Here is an 18814-nt window from a genome sequence, read left to right on the forward strand (position 1 = left end):
ATTTAAATCATTTTACAGTTTGCAAGCTTTTTTCTTACCCTCCATGATAAGCACAATATTTTATCAGTGGTTTTAGACTGACACATTGAACCACTGGCAAGAAGTGAAACATTATTGTGCTATTGTTCACATTCCTTTAGTCCTGACTAAAAACAACAGGATAACCAGCTATGTTTAATGGTTCCCCCCCCCACCAGTGTTGGCATAACCAAGTACCTATTAATTGGTCATATACTGATTTTTTAGTGTGTCTATATATTTATGTAATTTTACCCCACTGTTGATACACTTCATTTAGTTCAGGGTCTATGCCTAGGACACACGGATTTACACGGGTTTAATGAAATACCAGTTGTACCTCTCTCATCATCTGTTTCCTTGGTCCATTAATTTACATCTTTCCCATTGCACATAGATGTTCAACTGAACCACACATAGACTGAGTTCTCTAAAAATACTGCTGTTAAAGAGTTGAGCATTATTTAATTCCATACAGGAAAATGGCAGGCATTTGGTTATTTATTTTTATTTTTTTTACTTTATCACATTATATTCTTGTTGGTAACAGGTTAAGTTCTATAGGCTGAATTTTTACCATTTCTCACAATAAAAAGACCTCAACGTTCAAAATGTACTCCTCAAATACGTTAAAGACAACACAAATGAGTGTACATAGGAAGACGGTGCTGAAGTGTTGAAGCAGGTTTTAAGGTCGTTGTCCTGGAAGATCATTGTTTTTCATGTTTCTGGCACTCAGCCCCAGTGGCATTGGGGCGCTTTTGTAGATCCTCTCTGAAGGTACAAAATAGCAAACAGTCCACAGTTAGAAGATGATATGAAATGCGCACCTCATGTTCACTAGAAAAATCCTCTCATCTGACCTAGACTTTTCTGGAATACCTACAACCCAGGCTTGCTTTACAGAGTTTTTGTTTCATATAGGCAGAAGGGGGCATTACAATTTTGGAAGTCAGTGGGTCACTGGTGTTCCCATCTTCAATCCTACGTACTCAGGAGGCTGACATATGAAGATCACAGTCCAAGCCACCCTGAGCATGAATCTTTGTGAGACTCTTAACTGTAACAAACTACTCAGAAAAACCTGAAGTTGTGTTGTGCCTCATTGGTAGTGTGCTAGAGTTGAACAAAATGAGGTTTAGGGTCTGTGGTCAGGCCCTGAGTTCAAGCTGGAGGACTGGCAAAAAAAGGAACTCAGGACTAAATACGTTTAAATGGAATACTTTGAAAATTAAAACTAACGGAGGAACTCTACCATGACCAAAGCATTTGAACGTTTATTTTCCTGGTTTGGTTTTTTGGTCCTCCTGTGGTGGTGGGGATTAATGACTGGGCATTGCCCATGCAATCCCTCTAGCAGTTATCTTCCACTCTTCCATCCTTAGTTTTCAAGATTCCTGTCTCTCAGTGTGAATTATGAGTGTAATAACATGTTTACAAAAACAAGATTTCCCGCCTTGATGCCCAGTCGTTATCGCCCCCACCCTGGCGCATCCCCCCACTCGCCAACCTTGTGCCCCCAACACAGCTTTTAGTAAGAATGTGGAGGGAAGGCGACGCGAAGGCGTCCAGGAGAGCTGAGGGCGTGCAGGGGGCGCCACTTACCTCGCCAACAGTTCCGGATACTGAGCGCGCAGGAAAATGCGCTCCACCTCCTGCAGTCCCAGCTCATTGAAAGTGCGGTAAAGAGGGAAGGGCTCCATGGGTGCAGGCCCGGAGCCCTGGGCCTCATCCTGGGCCGCTTCCCCTTCAGGCTCCTCGCGCTCCAGCAGCCACTCCTCGTCGTCTTCCATGGCGGCCACAGCGGCCGAGTTCGCGCAGGAGCAGGGAACTTTTCCCGCCGCTCCCTGCTCATCTGCGCGCTTTGTTTTCTCCCCGGCCTCGTGTCCTTGCCCTGCCGTCACGGAAGTCCCCGCGGGCTTCACGTCTGCGGGGAGAGAAGCAGAGTGGGCGGCATAGAGCCCAGGAGAGAGCGGTGGTGGTGGAGGCCTCGCCGCGTGGTGAGGGCCGCACCGCAATGGCGGCCAAGACGCCGCCCCTCCCGTCCCCCAGCCCGACTGTGTTTCTGGGAATCCCCCCAAACCATCGGGGGCGGGGGACGCCTACCCTGCACCTCTCCCTCCACCCCATGGGCTTCAGGACTCTGGCCGCTGCTTTCTCCTAGAAAATCCATGATGAAATGTTCTCCGAGCTGTGTGCCACCTCACGTCCCAGCTGCTGCTCTTCTGCTGTGTGGTGTCAGCTATGTTGGCGGGAACTGCAGTAGTCAGAACTCCTAGGTTCTCGCGAGATTTAGTTGTGCTAAGTCAAGAAGCGAACGTTTCTGTAGTACTTGCGCTTCTCGCGCCTCAGAGGCGTGTCCATAGAATAGAAGGCCTGTTGCACATAATTATTTGCATAAATGGGCGTGGTAAAGGACGCAGACCTCTTTCCTCTGTGGCATCCCCAGAAATAATTGAACAATGTGTTTTAGCCTAACTCTTCACTCAGGCTAATTAGCTTCAGCAACATGGAATTACCTATTCTAGAGCTTCATAAACAGAAAGGGAGGAGCAAAATCTTGCACTATGTTTACCTAGAGTCCCTGGAGGAATGGTTAGAAGACATCCTTCTTTCCACTCCTCCATACCAACCAATTGATGTGTGCTTCCCGCTCTTTTCTACTTAAGACCTAGATAGCCATAGATAGACATGGAAAAAGCCCTGAAGCCCTAGTAGCTTCAGCTAGTGACAGGAAATGACCCTTGTGATAAGGGCACTTACCACCATACTCCTCCATCCTATCAACTTTCTATCCTATTCTCTTTCTAAGTACCCAAATATAAATAGTAATCAAAAAGAAATTGTGTTCGCAGTTGTCCTTATAGCCAGCTAAAAAAAGCTGACGGTTCTGAGGAACAGAACCATGAAACTGGTCATGGAGAACACTGTTAAAGTACAAGCTGGGGAGTATCAGCACTTCTCTTCAGAAAGTTTCAAGTACCCCAGGTGGTTGCTTGTCTATAAAAGCATTCCCTATCTTCCCATAACATACGTGTCCCAAAATCTTTGTGCAAATTCGACAGTAGAGCATACAACACCCAATAATTTATGTTTTCCTGGTGCATGTCAGAATATATGTGCCTTGTGAGGCTCAATTGTTCCCCATACTGTGCTGGTGCTTAGAATTGTGTCAATATTGACCTTCTCCTCTGCCTCCCCTTTCTATTATCCTTCAATATTCCAAAGAGGCTCTACGCCTCTGGAGTTAGTTGGATTTAAAAAATTATTTATACCCAAATTCACTCCCTAACACTTCAAAAGGGAATGGTATTATGAAATCTGTTCTAATATATATCAACCTTGAACATTTCTTGCTGAGACATAAGCCAGCCATAAAATATATTACAATTGCATTTATTCTTGGTATTCACAACACTTAAGCTTATGAGATACTTGTAGGTTGGTTTCTTGGTGCTGAAAGAACCATTCAGGAGTTATTTCTGTATGGACTTTCATTTTTGGAAGTTGAAATAATATTAGATTGTGTATTTAAATTCATAAACATGAAACATTATGCTAGATATATTTTACCACAATAATATGATGCTGTTTGTAATTGCTGCTAGAGGAATAATTTTGTAGTATAGACAAATAGTGTTTCTACGTGTACACAATAAGTAGTTGAATTTAAGAGATGCATTACAGGTTCTTTTCAGTGCCAAGTTCACTGATTTTTGTGAATACATCAAGGTACTGAATTTCTTAGAAAATGTTTTCTTTGTGCAGTTTCCACAGAAGGGTTCTGTAATGGATGTGTGACTCCCGTTTAAGAGAATTACAGCTGTAGCGGCCAACTCATCTGGCCCCTGGTGCTGCAGTTCTCCAGTCTCATAGCATTTTCCATGGCCCTGTGGTCTCTGTCACTGCCACAGAGGCTTAGCTTGCTAAATTGTTTCATGTCACCGCATGGTTCTAGTCATCTATAAGACTCTGGTTGTGTGTGTGTGTGTGTGTGTGTGTGTGTGTGTGTGTATGTGTGTGTGTGTGTGTGTGTCTTCTGTCTGTCTGTCTGTCTATGTCGGTGTCTGTATGTACTAGTTCTGGGGCTTTAACTCAGGGTCTGAGTATTATCCCTGAGCTTTTGGTGCTCAAGCTAGTGCTCTACCACTTTGAGCCATAGCTGCACTTCTGGCTTTTTGATTGTTCATTGGAGTCTCATGAATTTTCTTGCCTGGGATGTATTCAAACTCTGATGCTAACATCTCACCCACATGAGTAACTAGAATTATAGGTGGAAGGCCTTGCCTTTCACATTGCCATATCATAGACCCTTAGGTGGTAGTATTTATAGTTGCATTGGAGGTAGTTCTATGCTATGCTTGGAACTCTGTAGATGGTAGCTGGCCTTCAAAAAATCTATACTGTTTTGGAGAGGAGATTGCACCTCAGGGCAAATCTTGATCTGTTTCTCTGTCCTGGTAGTCTGCCTGCTGATACACACATTTCACCATCCCCCTGAGGCCCTTCTGGGTGAGACCAGAATTTTTTTTCAGATCAGATTTTTGGTGATTGAATTCCAGTCATTGTCCAAATCTTACCACACCTAAGACTGCTAATAATGTATGGAGTCCTTCCTTGTTTGTATTATAGTGAAGAGGAAGAATTTCCTTACAGAGAGTTTTAGAAAAATACTTGGCCTTTCCTCACGTGCACAATTCTTCAAGTCTATGGTGAGGAGGGATGCAAAACCTCTATGGAACTGGGAGGGAGAGTGGCCCTAATTGCCTAGTCAGGGTGTGAACATGTAAAATAAATCCACATTCTCATTTTGGTTGCTGAGTGAATAGAATTGTAACCATCCTGTGAGTGTTATGCTGGAGGCTAGGAGCTGCTTCATGTCCTAAGGGAAGATGGGGTTCTGAGGGTTATTTTCATAATTACAGGTGTGGGCCAAGCACTGTCCTAGGACATATAGAAGGTACCATGATCTTCAGGTCATCGCATCCTATTTCTTGTGTAGCTGGCACGAAGAAGTGAGGCCTTACAGCAGTGAAGCAGTAGGAGTAAAGTGCAGTGGCAATCCCTATATCATTCCCTATTGCACATTTGTAACCTTATCTGCATTCACATTCCTTGATGTGTTCCTCTGTTTACAACCAGTGACTTCTACACTGATCCATAACAGTACCACTATTCTGAAAGGGTAGGCAACCATCCAGTGGGACTAGGTGCAAACCTAATGTGAAGTTAGTGGGTGCCGTGATGGGAGCAATATTCCTTTGCTGTTCTGTCATTAGGTTATTCAATACTTAAGCATAGTATTGATCCACATTTTAGAGTGGGAAGGTGAAGAATGGGTGCAAAAAATGCTCTCCTCTCAGGCACCTGGCTATATAGAAAACTTTCTAACTGCATTGTTCCCATAAATTCTGTCTAGATTTTTTTCTGTTTTAGATGAGCTTTGGAGATATGATGTTGCAACACCCAGAGAATTGGAGGCATTGGTCCTCAGCTTGCTGTATCACTTAAGCCTGTAGAATGAATCACTTTGGAAGATGAAGGCGGCTCACACCTGTAATGCTAGCTCCTCAAGAGGCTGAGATCTGAGGATTAGAGTTCTTAGCCAGCCTGGGCATGAAAGCTTGTGAAACTCTTATCTCCAAGGAACCACCAAAAAGCCAGTAATGGAGCTGTGACTCAACTTGTAAAGAGCCAATCATGAGCACATGAAAAATGAAAAGGAAAAAATAGAAGAGAAGAGCCGTAAAAGAACAATACACAGGATACCCCCAGGCTCTGAGTTCGAACCTCAGTACTGTCACCAAAATAATATGGAGATAAGAGAAGAGGATGTAATTTTAAAAGAACAATTGCTTGTCTATAACTTCCATGTCCTAGATTTCACCTAGATTCTTCTGCGACTTGGTCATATTCTCCATTTATGCCTCACCCGTTACTTATGTCCTGTACACTGCAGCTAGGAGACATCCAATAATACTTCTTAAAAAATGAGAACATGGACATGGAACTTGCTGGGAAAAGGAAAAAAAAAGTTTCCAAACCTGAAAAGCCGAGGCCTTCTTGGCTAATGAGTTCCCAATTCTCCTCCCTATCCTACACCATCCTTGGAGGCTATGTTTCCCGATAACTTCCTGCAGCATTTGTGAGGGCTAAGCTTTCACTCAATAAACTATGGCCTTTGTATAGGCCACTTCCTGTTGTGATGTGATATTTCTCCTACCACTGCTCGGAGAGTCCACACAGTAATGTCTGGGCCAAAGGCAGGTGCAGCAAAGGGCTGCCACTTCCAAGAAGGAGCTCTGGTCCTCAGGGAAGACTAGCTTACAAAGGACTGAAATGAAGAAGATATTGATGCAATCGCAATAATTATGTTAAGCAACAAATTGCCAAGACGATGATAGCAGCCATGAGAACTGGGAGGAATGCCAGGGGCTTGATGAGCTGCAGACTCAAGAGCTGGAGCTATTGGCTGTAGCAGTTCCAAGGCCACAGCACCAATGATCATGTATTCAGTACAAGCTTATAGCTAGACAGCTGCACAAAGTGGAAAGAGTTTTCCAAAGAAACTCAGTACCTAAATGTATTCCTAAGTTCACTGTTGTTCCTGGTTCATTTTCTGTGGTACTCTTTTGTCTCTTATTGGCCATCCTTCTATTCACATCTAAGTCTTTAGTGCCCTAGATATGGGAAGATACCTTGTGGAGTCAGGTTAAATTGTGTGTGTGTGTGTGTGTGTGTGTGTGTGTGTGTGTGTGTGTGTGGTGTTGGTACTGCGGTTTGAAATCAGAAAATAGGTATTATCCATTCGCTTCGCTTTTGTGCTCTTCCAATGAGTCACAGTTCAGACTTTGAGTTTTCTGGTGGTTCATTAGAGATAAGAATCTTACTGACCTTATTGTTCTCTCCACTTTCTGAGAACAATGCTTCTTTTTTTAAGAATATTTTTATTTTCTGTAAGTAATTATACAAAGGAGTCTTCATTCAACAGAGCGGTTTATGAATACAATGCCTCTTGATCCATGTCACTCCTTTCAACATTCTCACCAGTCCCTCCCACATCACCCCTTCCTTCACTTTTCTTAATTTTTAGGTTATGAATGTTTTACCATTTAGCAAAGCAGTTTATGTAATGCATCCTGATCTGTGTCGTCCCTTTAACATCTTCACCCCCCATGACTCATCCCTCCCCTCATTTTTCTCAATTCTGTAATATATACAGTGCATTCTCACCTGCATTCTACTCCTTTCCCCCATGCATTCTTTTACTGCCACCTCCATTGCAAATACCTATTTTTTGGTACTTCTTTTTTTTTTTTTTTTGACTTTGACTCAATCCTTCTGAAGAATTGTACTATTTTCCAGCCACTATGGAAGGCAGTTTGGAGGTTTCTTAAAAAAACTGAAAATAGGACCAGGAGTTTGGCCTAGTGATAGAGTGCTTACCTAGCATTCACGAAGACCTGAGTGCGATTTCTCCATACCGCATACATAGAAAAAAGCTGAAAGTGGTGCTGTGGTTCAAGTGATAGAGCTCTAGCCTTGAGGAAAGCCCAAGGACAGTGCTCAGGCCCTGACTTAAGTTCCCAGTACTGGCAAGAAAGAAAACTGAAAATAGACCTTCCCTATGATCCAGCCATACCACTCCTGGGCATCTACCCTGAGCATCATAACCCAGGATATGATAAGGACACCTGCACAGCCATGTTCATCACTATATTATTCACAATAGCCAAGCGATGGAAACAGATGCCCCACTACAGATGAATGGATGCAAAAATGTGATATGGAATGGAATTCTGCATAGCCAACAGACAAGGTAAAAAATGTCATTCGCTGGGAAGTGTATGAAACTAGAGCGAATCATGTTGAGTGAGATAAGCCAAAAGCAAAGTAACAAAAGGCCCATAGTCTCCTTGATATGTGGATATTAGATCCAAACAGTATAAGAATGATGACTCAATATTTGGGTACCCAAGGTTATGGACATGGTCTTGGAGATATAAACATAAATACATAGACATAAAATCTATGATGGGATATATACTCTATAGACATAGTTATATAGATTGATATGTATCTATGACATACAAATACTCAGCTTAATTTTAATTATGTTCTAAAATCTATGTGCCAGTGATTACATATAGAGATTCCCTTCTCAAATACTTGTTTGTTAAATATGACATTTGAAACATGATGTAAAAATTAGTGTTAATAAAATCTTTCAAAAAAAGTTCAAGGACAGTGCCTAGACCCTGAGTTCAAGTCCCAGGACTTTCCAAAAATAATAATAATCTAGACAGTTTGATCACATTGTACATGGCATAAGTGTTGTCTGGTACATCATCAAAATATAATTCAAACTTTCTTAAAAAAAGGAATGTACTATTTGCATGTTCCATAGAGTCTATTATACTTCAGTTAATTTATAACTATTTGGATACTACCCATCAGAGAGAAGAAGAAGAAGCCTACAGGGAGACGTGTGCAGGTGTGCTCAGATTTACACTTTTAGAGCCATTGATGTATATGGTTCTAGTTGTACCATAAATATATATATATGTATATATATATATATATATTAGAAACATACTTTCTTGCTAATATGTTAATAGTATACTCTAAACCTACTAAGGAGCTTAGAAATTGCTTGGTATATTTTGCTTTATATCGCAATTTAAGTTGAGCATAAAGGAATGCAGTATTTTAATTCTAACTGCCAATACTTCTGTCTAGAAGTCTATTGCTGTTTTTATCTTTAGTGAAATTTTTATCCCCAAGGAAAGCAGGATTGCTTTTTTTTCCCCAAACAGATGGAGTTGCTGTAGTTTATTCTTGGTTAACAAAATATTCATGTAGCTTTGAATTTTGAATTGGTGAATTCATAACATTTGGAAAAGCATGACACATGCCATATGATCTCAGGTACCTAAAAGGGGTTTGTGTGTGTGTGCATGGATGATCTAGGCATTCATGTCCCACTGAACAGCTTGTGGCAGTAATATTTGGTGTATCCCCTTATAATTTGCAGTTTGAGAATTTCCAAAAGCACTAAACACAACAGAAGCTCCAGGAGAGTCAGAGGACAGTGATATCTGACAAGTAGTTTTGTGTTTGTATTTTCATAGACAGCATATATTGAGAGGAACCTGTTTTGCTACCCTCCTTCCTCATGGTTGTGCTATCTTCCTATAAATGTCAAACACATCTTTTTGCTTCTGGAATGAGTAATGGCTCAGTATATACTAGTTTAGTAGGAAGACCTAGGGTTATGTAGATTCTGGGAAAATAGCACTGGGTGAGAATCCTAGCAGGACAGCTGAAACAGAGTGAACTAACTGCCAGGAGCCCAGAAAGTTTTTGAAGGGCGTGATACAATGGGAAATCAAGATTTTCCATTGATAAGGCAAACAATGGGGGGAATTTTAGTTCATTTAGGCTGAATTGATCTCAAATTTCCCTAAAACTTCAGGCTCAAATGGTAGAGTTCTAGCCTTGAGAAATTCCAAGGACAGTGCTCAGTCCCTGAGCTCAAGCCCAAGACTGACAAGAAAAAAAGCAACAAGGAAGCACTCATGAAAATTTCAGGGAAGGAGTCAGCTTATGAGGATATTGTTGCAGTCCCAAGACTTGTTAGTATTTACTTTGAAGGTCAAGCAAACAAATCAAGTTTTGAATTCTTATGCTCTTCTGTGATTTTTCTCAGATTCTAGTAATTGGCTTTAGCGAGTGTATGTTGTGCTGGAAAGTATTTTTGTTCCCCAAAGGCAAGTTAATATGAATAACTCATTTAATAATTGATCTTTATGCAGACTCTGTTGTATTTTTCTTACAATATCCGGTGAGGCAGACTCTTTTATTATGATTTCTATTTTAGCAATGAGAAAACCTGCATTTCAAAGGATTTGCTGATTTCTGCAGAGACCTTTAGCTTGTATATTGAAGCTACTGGATTATATCTGGAAGGCTGTTTGGAGATGGAAAAGGCAACATGTTTTATGGCAAGATCATAGATAGCACTAGTGCCCTGTTCCTGATGTGTCCATGCGCAGGTATAAGCAGTCTGTTCCCAGAACTTAAGCACGACATTGGAGACTGCTCAATACAATAAAAGTGCCTCATCTTGTCCGCAGCCCCGCAGTTCTAGGCTTTTTCCTCCATCCAGCCTCCACACCTTCTGTCCTGAATCATCACATCTCTATGCCTGTGTGCTCCCACACTGCACTTTCACACAGCTCCACACCTGCCCAGTGCATTCCTCAAAAGTGTGCAGGCCCTAGGTGAATGCCCCCAGCCGTCCATGTCAGCGTGGGCCACCTCCCCACGTCTGTATAACCACAAAGTCCCATTGTACATTGCGTGCCCACGTCTTGAGGTCTGATTGTCCACATTCTTGCATCCTCGGCAGCCCACGTACATAGGTCTGTATGACTCCAAACCCTGATACTTTCATGTCTCCACACCGGTACGAACCAAGTGCCGTATCCTTATGCCTTCATGACCACACTGCCCCAGATGTACACATCTTCTCGTCCCCACTCCTAGACAACCCCTCGCTTCTGTAACACTACGCTCCACATCCTCATGCTCCCACGTGAGCACGACCCGCATCCCCACACTTAAGCCCATATAACCGCTATGTCCGTATGTGTCCAAGCCCATGAGTCCCATGTGTGCACACCAGCTGTCACACGCACACAACTCAACATCCGCATGCCCATTAGCTTGTATGATGCCACAGTCCACATTATTCTGACTGCACATGCTCTAAGCCCCACCTCTCGGCACGCCCCATGCCCCAACGTGTCCCGCCTCCTCACCTTACGCATGCACGCCCTCCGTCCTCGCAGCCTCTTGACTTGGCGCCTCCTTTGCTGCGCCATGCGCTTCTAATTCGTTCCTGGTCAGGCTCGTACTGCCTCAGACTTAGCTCTCTTTAGTCAACGGCACCTAGACCTTGTTGCGGGAGCCTGCTGGGCCACTCCTGGAACGCTGCTGAAAGTAGACCACAGCCTGGGAAGGTGACAATGAGGGGAGAGTGGTAGGTGGGTTTGCTGGTGGGAGCACACGGAAACCGCTCCCGGCACTGCAGCTGAGTAGGGTCTTCGGGACTAATGAGGAGCCTGAGGTGGGTTTGGTGATGGGAACGTTGCCGTCCAATGCTTCTCCTCGTGATGTGGTCCTGTCTTTAGGAAAATATCACGCCGTCCACCGTTGCTTCCACTGCCACTGCTGCCATTCACCACAGGTAGGAGGTGTCACCTAGGTAGCCTTCCATGTACAAAGCAGGCAGGACAGATGGGCACTTCAGCCACTGTCGTCAGTTTCCCTCTTTGTGTGGACGAATGTTCTTGGAAGTCTAGACTGCTCTCGCCACCATCCCCCCTCTTCCTTTTTTTCCCCTTCCTCATCTTGGAATCCCTGTACCCTGTGTTTGGGGAATGTGGCTTCCTCTAGTCGCCATCTTCAGCTATTCCCCTCCCCCTCCCCCCTTCTCTAGTGGCCTGGCTCCTGATATGCATGAATTAAATTAGAACTAAAAACACCCCCAGGTCTATGCCTTTGGGGACTGCGGAGTTAATAGCTATGTGGGGAAATGAATGTCTCCACGGTATTAAACCCTAAGGCCTTTTTTCCCCCCTTTGGTTGTTGTTCAGCTTTGTTTTGCTTCAGCTTTTTTTTTTTTAAAGTATCTCAAAACAGTTGGTTATTTTCGTTTTTTTTTTTCTTCTGCTTTTTTTCCCCCAGTCCCGGGCTTGGGCCAGGGCCTAAACGCTGTCCTTGGGCTTTCTCAAGGCTAAAGCTCTACCATTTGAGACACAGTACCACTTCTGGCTTTTCTGTACGTATGTGGTAATGAGGAATCGAACCCAGGTCTTTGTGAATTGTAGGCAAAGTACTCTACCACTAGGCCAAACTCCAGACCCCTCTTCTTATGCTTATTTTTTGGAAGGAGGGGCATTGGTTTTGAGTTTTCAACTTAATGCCTCCAGTTGTAGACCTTTTTTCTTCACATTTGCCACTCCTCTCGCCTGACGCATCTCTTGCTGGCTGTTTTGGTTAAGGGATTCTCATAGAATTTCCTGCAAGGGATGGCTTGGAACTTTAGTTCTCTAAACCTCACCTTCACAAGTACCTAAGGATATAGGCATAAATCATCTACGCCTTGCTTCTGAGAGTGGTTTTTAAATATAAATTGGAATTTATGCCAAGATACCAAAAGATACACAGTAGAACCAAAGAAACTAGAGTCAACATAAGTCAAAAACCAGAAATGTGAAAATCTCTAGCTGACCATAAAAAAAAAAAACCCAAGTTTCTGGATTGCAAAATCTTTGTTTCACTTTAATGATTTGATTCTTCATGTGCAAATAGGCACAGAACAAAGATCATCTAACTTTTAATTTATTTGCAATTCTGGTATTTGATACTGGTCTTACATTTATACTGATTAATTTTTTTTACAACCCTAAATCTAAACTCCAGGAAGCATGGTGATTGTTAGGAATTTGTGAATTGGTCATATTTATGTTTCAATTTTTACCGCATTACTAAGTAGCTGTATTACTTTATCATACTTGACCCTTTTTTTCTTCTATAAATAGACATTATCAAGATTAAACGAATGGTAAAAGTCCATTGAATACTTTCTAGCACAAAATAAGTATATAACAATTGTAGCTATTTTTTAAAAATTGAAGTACAGGAAGGTAAAGCACCTCAGCCTCAGCAACTGAGCCAAAACTTGAACCTAGATTGCCTGACTAGAGTTTATATTTTCCCATTATACATACCACACAACTCATTACCTGTCTTTCTTTTTTTATTGTTGGGGTGATGTATAGAGGGGTTACAGTTACATTCATCAGGTACTAGGTGCATTACTTCTTACACACTGATACCCCTTCTTATGTTTTTGTCCCTGTTTCTCTCCCCCCACCCTCTCCCAATTATCTTGTTTTCCCTCCTTTCCTTTCCTATTTCAAATAAACAATTAAATATATATACAATATATCAGGTAACAAAGTCAAACATAGTAACCACATGAGATTAACCATAAGGGGAAAAAAGAGAAGAGAAATAACTTAGTACATTAAGAACAACAATCACACAAGATAAAGCTCCTATTTCCATATCCTAGAGTTCATTTCATTTAATCTCATCCAATATGACCTTATGCTGATTAGAAGCCAAACAATGCTAATTATTTTACAAGTTGACATAAGAGATAAGTGCTTTACTTTAAATAAGACTACAAAAATAGATACTTTTTCTCTTGGTCCTGGGGCTTGGGCAGTGTCCTGAGCCCCTCAGCTCAAGGCTAGCGCTCTACTACTTTGAGCCACAGCACCACTTCCAGTTTTCTGGTGGTTACTTGAGGAGTTGCAGTCTTTTGTGCCCACACTGGCTTTGAACTGAGAACCTCAAGTCTCAGCCTCCTGAGTAGCTAGAATTTAATTTGAGCTACCAGCACCCAGCTAAAATTTTTTTCATATATTGTTATTGTAATTAATAGAAGGGTTACATTATATTCGCCAGATAGAAGGTGCATTAATTCACATACATTGATACCCTTTCTCATGTCTTGGTCCCCATTTCCCTCCCCCCGACCCCCACCCCTCATCTTGTTTTCCCTCCTTCCCTATCCTTTCAAATAACCAAATACAAATATATCCAATATAGCAGATAACAAAGTGAGATACTGTAACAATATGATATAACCAAGGGACAGTAAAGGAGATGAGAGATAACATAGTACATTAAGGACAACAATTTTTTAAGGGGAAGAAGTTCTTATGATTTCAGAGCAAAACTTAGGAATGCAATAACAAGAAGGCCAAGTATCTTTTGGAAGATAGTAGTGACACATTTGTTAAAATGAAGAGGACTCATGACTATGGTGAGTATGCAATGGTAATTTGTCTTCCTCTTCCTTGTTCCCTTTCTGTTTTGTGAAGGCTGTGCTCTTTTAACTGGCAGCATTCTTTAGTTCCAGGTGAGTATACTGAATGAAATCTTCATTTTGACTGAATCTCATTTTCCATTGTTAAGGCCAAGCTATATTCTCTCCCTTGTTCTTTCTTATTTGTACAAGGTTATATTGTCCAAAACTTATCATATTGATGTTTGTTTGTTTGTATGTTTCTTTTGACCAGTCCTGGGCTTGAGCTCAGGGCCTGAGCACTGTCCTTGGACTTTCTCAAGGCTAGAGCCCTACCACTTGAACCTTAGCACCACTTCCAGCTTTTTTCTATGTATGTGGTACCAAGCAGTTGAACCCGGGTCTTTCATGCTAGGCAAGCACTCTAGCTCTAGGACAAACTTCTGGCCCTGATGTATATATTTATGTAAGAACTATAGTTAAGTGTATCACACTTGTGTAAGGTCTGGGTTTTTGTTTGCTTTGTTTAAACTCAGGGCTTGTGCACTGTCCTTGAGCTTTTTTTTGTTGTTGTTCAAAGCTACTGCTCTGCTATTTGAGCCCCACCTGCACTTCCATCTTTTTGGTTAGTTGGAGATAGTCTCACATATTTTTTTTTTCTGTTCTGCCTGGCTTTGAACCAGATATGGCCAGTTGGTGCCCAACTGATATTCTATTTTTACGGTTCCTTTAGTTATCATTAGTTTTTGCCTTTATGAAGACATTGGAAATAATGTGATTGACAGAATATAAATTGTAATATAATTGTCATTGTTTTAGGATTCTCAATATGCTGTTAGTTTTATTTCATTTACTGTTTTCAAAATCCTCAAATGGTTTCAAATTTTATTGTAAATTAGTATCGGTTCCACTTTGAAGACACTGACATTTCCTTATTGGATCATGGTTAGTTAAATACTAATCTTTCCTACATCACCAAACTTCAAGCTTCTCCAAAAAATTTTTATTTGTCATAGCTATTTTCTGAATCACATTGTTGTTCTGGTTGGTAGTACTAGGGTTGGAGTTAGGGCCTGACACTGGCTAGGTCTCCAGAACTGAAGAGGTCCAGGTTAGAAATTTTTAATTTACCTGTATGGGAGAAGTTGCTAAAATCATGTTAAACATGACAGTTATATCTCTTACTTGCTTTTGAATACTGTTATGCTATTTGATTTCTAGAGAGTAAACTGCAAAGGATCAGAAGGGAAAACAGTTACAGAGAGCAAAAAAACTGCCTAGTGAGGGATAATGAGTGTCTTCCACAACATCTTTATTTGTTGAATGTGTCTTTTTTTATACCTTTCAGAATGGCATGATTTCTCACAAGTGAATTTTGAAGCATCATGCAGTACTATGAGATTTAAAGGAGAATTTCCTTATTCTGACATCGATAAAATAAAGTAAATCATTTTATTTTCTCTCTGTTTAGGTTTCCTGATATTTTGATGCTTTCATTTTCAGATTATTTGAAGGTAACTGGAATGTAGATAAGAATATATATATAGTTGAACATTATTAAAAATTACTGATATTCCAAAGTACAACCACAGCAGTATGTCACTGTATGTATTGGGTGTAGTTGGCAATATTGATAATATATTCACCAATTCATTAAGGGTTAATTTTGTGCCTCTTCTATGCCAGGCATTGTTCTAGGCATTAACTACATATCCATGAATAAAATGCCACTTCCAGCCAATTTATTGATTTTACATTTTATTTTGAAAGGTTTGGAAAAAACCAAAAACAAACAGGTACAATTACAGTATTATAGGAGATGATCAGATACTTCATATGAAGGAAAATAAATGAATACAAATGAGATTGAGCAGAGGGAATGAAGGCTGAGTGGTAGAGGAATGAGGTTAGAGGAGCAGTAGGAGGTACAGGAGATGTAGAACATTACAGGATACAATGGGACTTTTATTTTACTCAGAGAGGAAGCAGACAAGTTTTGAATAGAAATATGACCAGATCTGACTTGAGTTTACCATAATCCCTCTGGTTGATTACTGTAAGAGGAAAATGGATTGAAAGAAGATAGTATCTCTGATCAATTCTTGACCTTCAGCTTAGGAAGGTTGTAGAAGTCAAATTATGGGTGTGTGTACAAAGCAGAGCCCCCAGGATGAGTTAGCAAATTGGAAATGGCCCTCTGATTTGGGACATGAAGGAGAAGTTAACACCTACTAAAATTAGTACACCTAAGGAAGGAATTGAATAGTGAGAAGGGAGAGAGTTATATTTAGGATAATGTATGGTTTGATCCTAAGTATTCATGTTCTCCTAAATTCAGATATTGGATTCTAATCCCAGTGGGGATGGTATTAAACAATGAGATTTGCCAAATGAATAGATTGTAAAGGTTCTTTAGGGTGAGATCAGTGCCTTTGTAAAGGAGCCTGATGTAGTTTTCTTCCACCTTCCACCCCTTGCAAGTAAGAAGGCCCCACTATGAAGATCAGACTCACTGGACACTGAATCTGATGGTACCTTGATTTTGGACTTACAAACCTAGAGAACCGTGAGCTCAAGAAATTCATGTTGTTTATAAATAACCTAGTGAAATATATTTTCTTGCAGAATTCTCAAATCCTGGAAAGACAAATATAAACATGCCAGCAATTCTGTATCTGTTGAGGATGCCAATAATTCAGTGTCTGTTGAAGATGTACTCATAGATGGCAGTCTTCTCCCTGTGTCATGGAATAGTGAAAGGATCAAAGCAGAAACCTGCTGCCTCATAAAGGCACTAATTCCCTTATGAAGGTAGAGCCCTCATAACCTAGTCAGCTTTGAAATGCTAAATATCATTACCTTGGTGATTACATTTAAAGTATACTTTTTAGGGGAACACACATTCAGGCCATAGAAGGTATGAACATCATTTCTAAATACTGTTGGTGGACACAGTTGATAAGGGCTAGCATTGTGTTTGGCATCCAGGAAGTGACTTGTGCATATCATGCATTAAAACTTCATGTTTATATATAATACTGTTAATAAAATTAGTGTTCTGAGTTGTTATAAGAAAGGTCCTATTAAAACTGTTTTCAGAATTCTGTAAAATCTCAGTGTTCTTTTCACATCTTTCCTTAAACATACCTTTCTTGTTAGTGCTGTTGATGTTTTAGAACAGTTTACTCTGTACCAAAGCAGATCAGAAGAAATGGCATTTAGAGAAGATGATGGCAATGATACACGTTTGCAGGCCCAAAACACTGGTAAGAATATTTGCAATACTTGGGTTGGGAGCGTAGCCTAGTGCCAGAGTGCTCACCTAGCATACATGAAGCCCTGGGTTCAATTCCTCGGTACGACATACACAGAAAAAGCCAGAAGTGGTGCTGTGGCTCAAGTGGCAGAGCACTAGCCTTGAGCAAAAAGTGTCCAAGGACAGTGCCCAGGCCCTGAGTTCAAGCCCCAGAACTGGCAAAAAATATAATAATGATGAATATTTTTTTAGATTTTATTTATTCTACAAGGTCTTCATTTCTTCATTATTTATGAAGAATAACTTTGTTGGGTACTGTAGGATAGCTAAAGTTGGCATAAATATGAAGGGGGAGGAGGTGGTACTAAAGAGAATGGTAGTAAAGAAATAATAATAGGATGGAAGGTGCAGTAAAGAGGCTGGCAATAACTAGTAAAAATGTTCATGTTGTGGGAGCTATGCTTCAGCTGGTAAGTCACACGCCTCTTTTTTTTTAAATTTTTTATTGTAATTAGTAAAAGGGTTACATGATATTTGCCAGATAGAAGGTGCATTAATTCACATACATTGATACCCTTTCACATGTCTTGGTACCCATTACCCTCCCCCCCACACCCCCCACCCATCTTGGTTTTCCCCCCTTCCCTATCAAATTTCAAATAACCAAATACAATTAAATTCAATATATCAGATAACAAAGTGAGATACTATCAATATGAGATAACCAAGGGACAGCAAAGGAGATGAGAGACAACATAGTACATTAAGGACAACAATCATTCATTATATGGCTTTTGTTTCGATATCCTGGAGGTCCTTTCAATTAGCTTCATACTATATGGCCTTATGTATCAAGATTTTGCTCTATTGCAGATCTCTGCTAGTAGAGCCCAAGGTTTCTACTGATTATGACAAATGAGGGAAACCATTGAGCCTAAGTTCCTTCGAGTCTGGCTTACTTCACTTAATATGATTTTTTCACATGCCTCTTTTAACTGACTTATACTCAAGTGATATGGTAAAGTGTCCTGTGGGATAACTTGGGATACAATTTTTCCCTGGTCTCCTGAGGACTTTCTCTAAATAGCCCTCATTTGATCCCTGTGAGAGCAAGAACATAGAAGGTCTTAGTTCCCTCAGGCCAGTGGCTCTTGTTAGATTATCCCTGCCTCCCTGTTCCCTGTGCTGGAAATAATACTTGTGGGTTGTGTTGATTTATTTTTATTTACTTTTTATTTACAGTTTTTAAAGATTTTATTTACATTGATTTTTGCATCATATTTCAAATGTCATGTTTAACAAACAAATATTCAAGAAGGGATTCTCTATATACAATCACTGGTGGTTGTGTTTATTTTTCCTGCAGCCGAATTTGGCAATTTCTCCTGGGGACCAACTGATTTTTCCTGGTGGTGCTGTTTTTTGGTTTTCTTGCCTGGTACCTAGCTGCACCAGGTCCAGACTCCTTTCCCCTTTCTTTCTGCTGTGATTGCCTCACTGTAATTTCCTGAGTGTCCGTGAATACTTCATACTTTCTTCTTCCACTCTGTCCCTACTTAGAATCTAGTCACTTTTGAGTCACTGGTTTCTTATTCACAAGGTGAAAATTCTAGAGATTTTTAATCCACCATCTTGCCTAGAAATGAAATCTTTAT

At 40.8% G+C, this 18814-nt stretch overlaps 1 protein-coding gene across 1 annotated transcript; it reads right to left on the minus strand.

Moving 5' to 3' along the window:
- Positions 1-560: 560 nt before the first annotated feature.
- On the minus strand, positions 561-2191 carry LOC150041441 (uncharacterized). Its single transcript, XM_090327161.1, has 3 exons — positions 2032-2191; positions 1624-1945; positions 561-792 (listed from the first exon to the last, which is right to left on the minus strand). Exons 1-3 carry the CDS (start codon positions 2189-2191, stop codon positions 729-731), a joined length of 546 nt encoding a protein of 181 aa, XP_090183287.1. The 3' UTR covers positions 561-728.
- Positions 2192-18814: the final 16623 nt, after the last annotated feature.

Source organism: Megascapheus bottae, chromosome X (genome assembly GCF_031878675.1).
Source record: "Megascapheus bottae isolate mThoBot1 chromosome X, mThoBot2.hap1, whole genome shotgun sequence".
Lineage (NCBI taxonomy): Eukaryota > Metazoa > Chordata > Mammalia > Rodentia > Geomyidae > Megascapheus > Megascapheus bottae.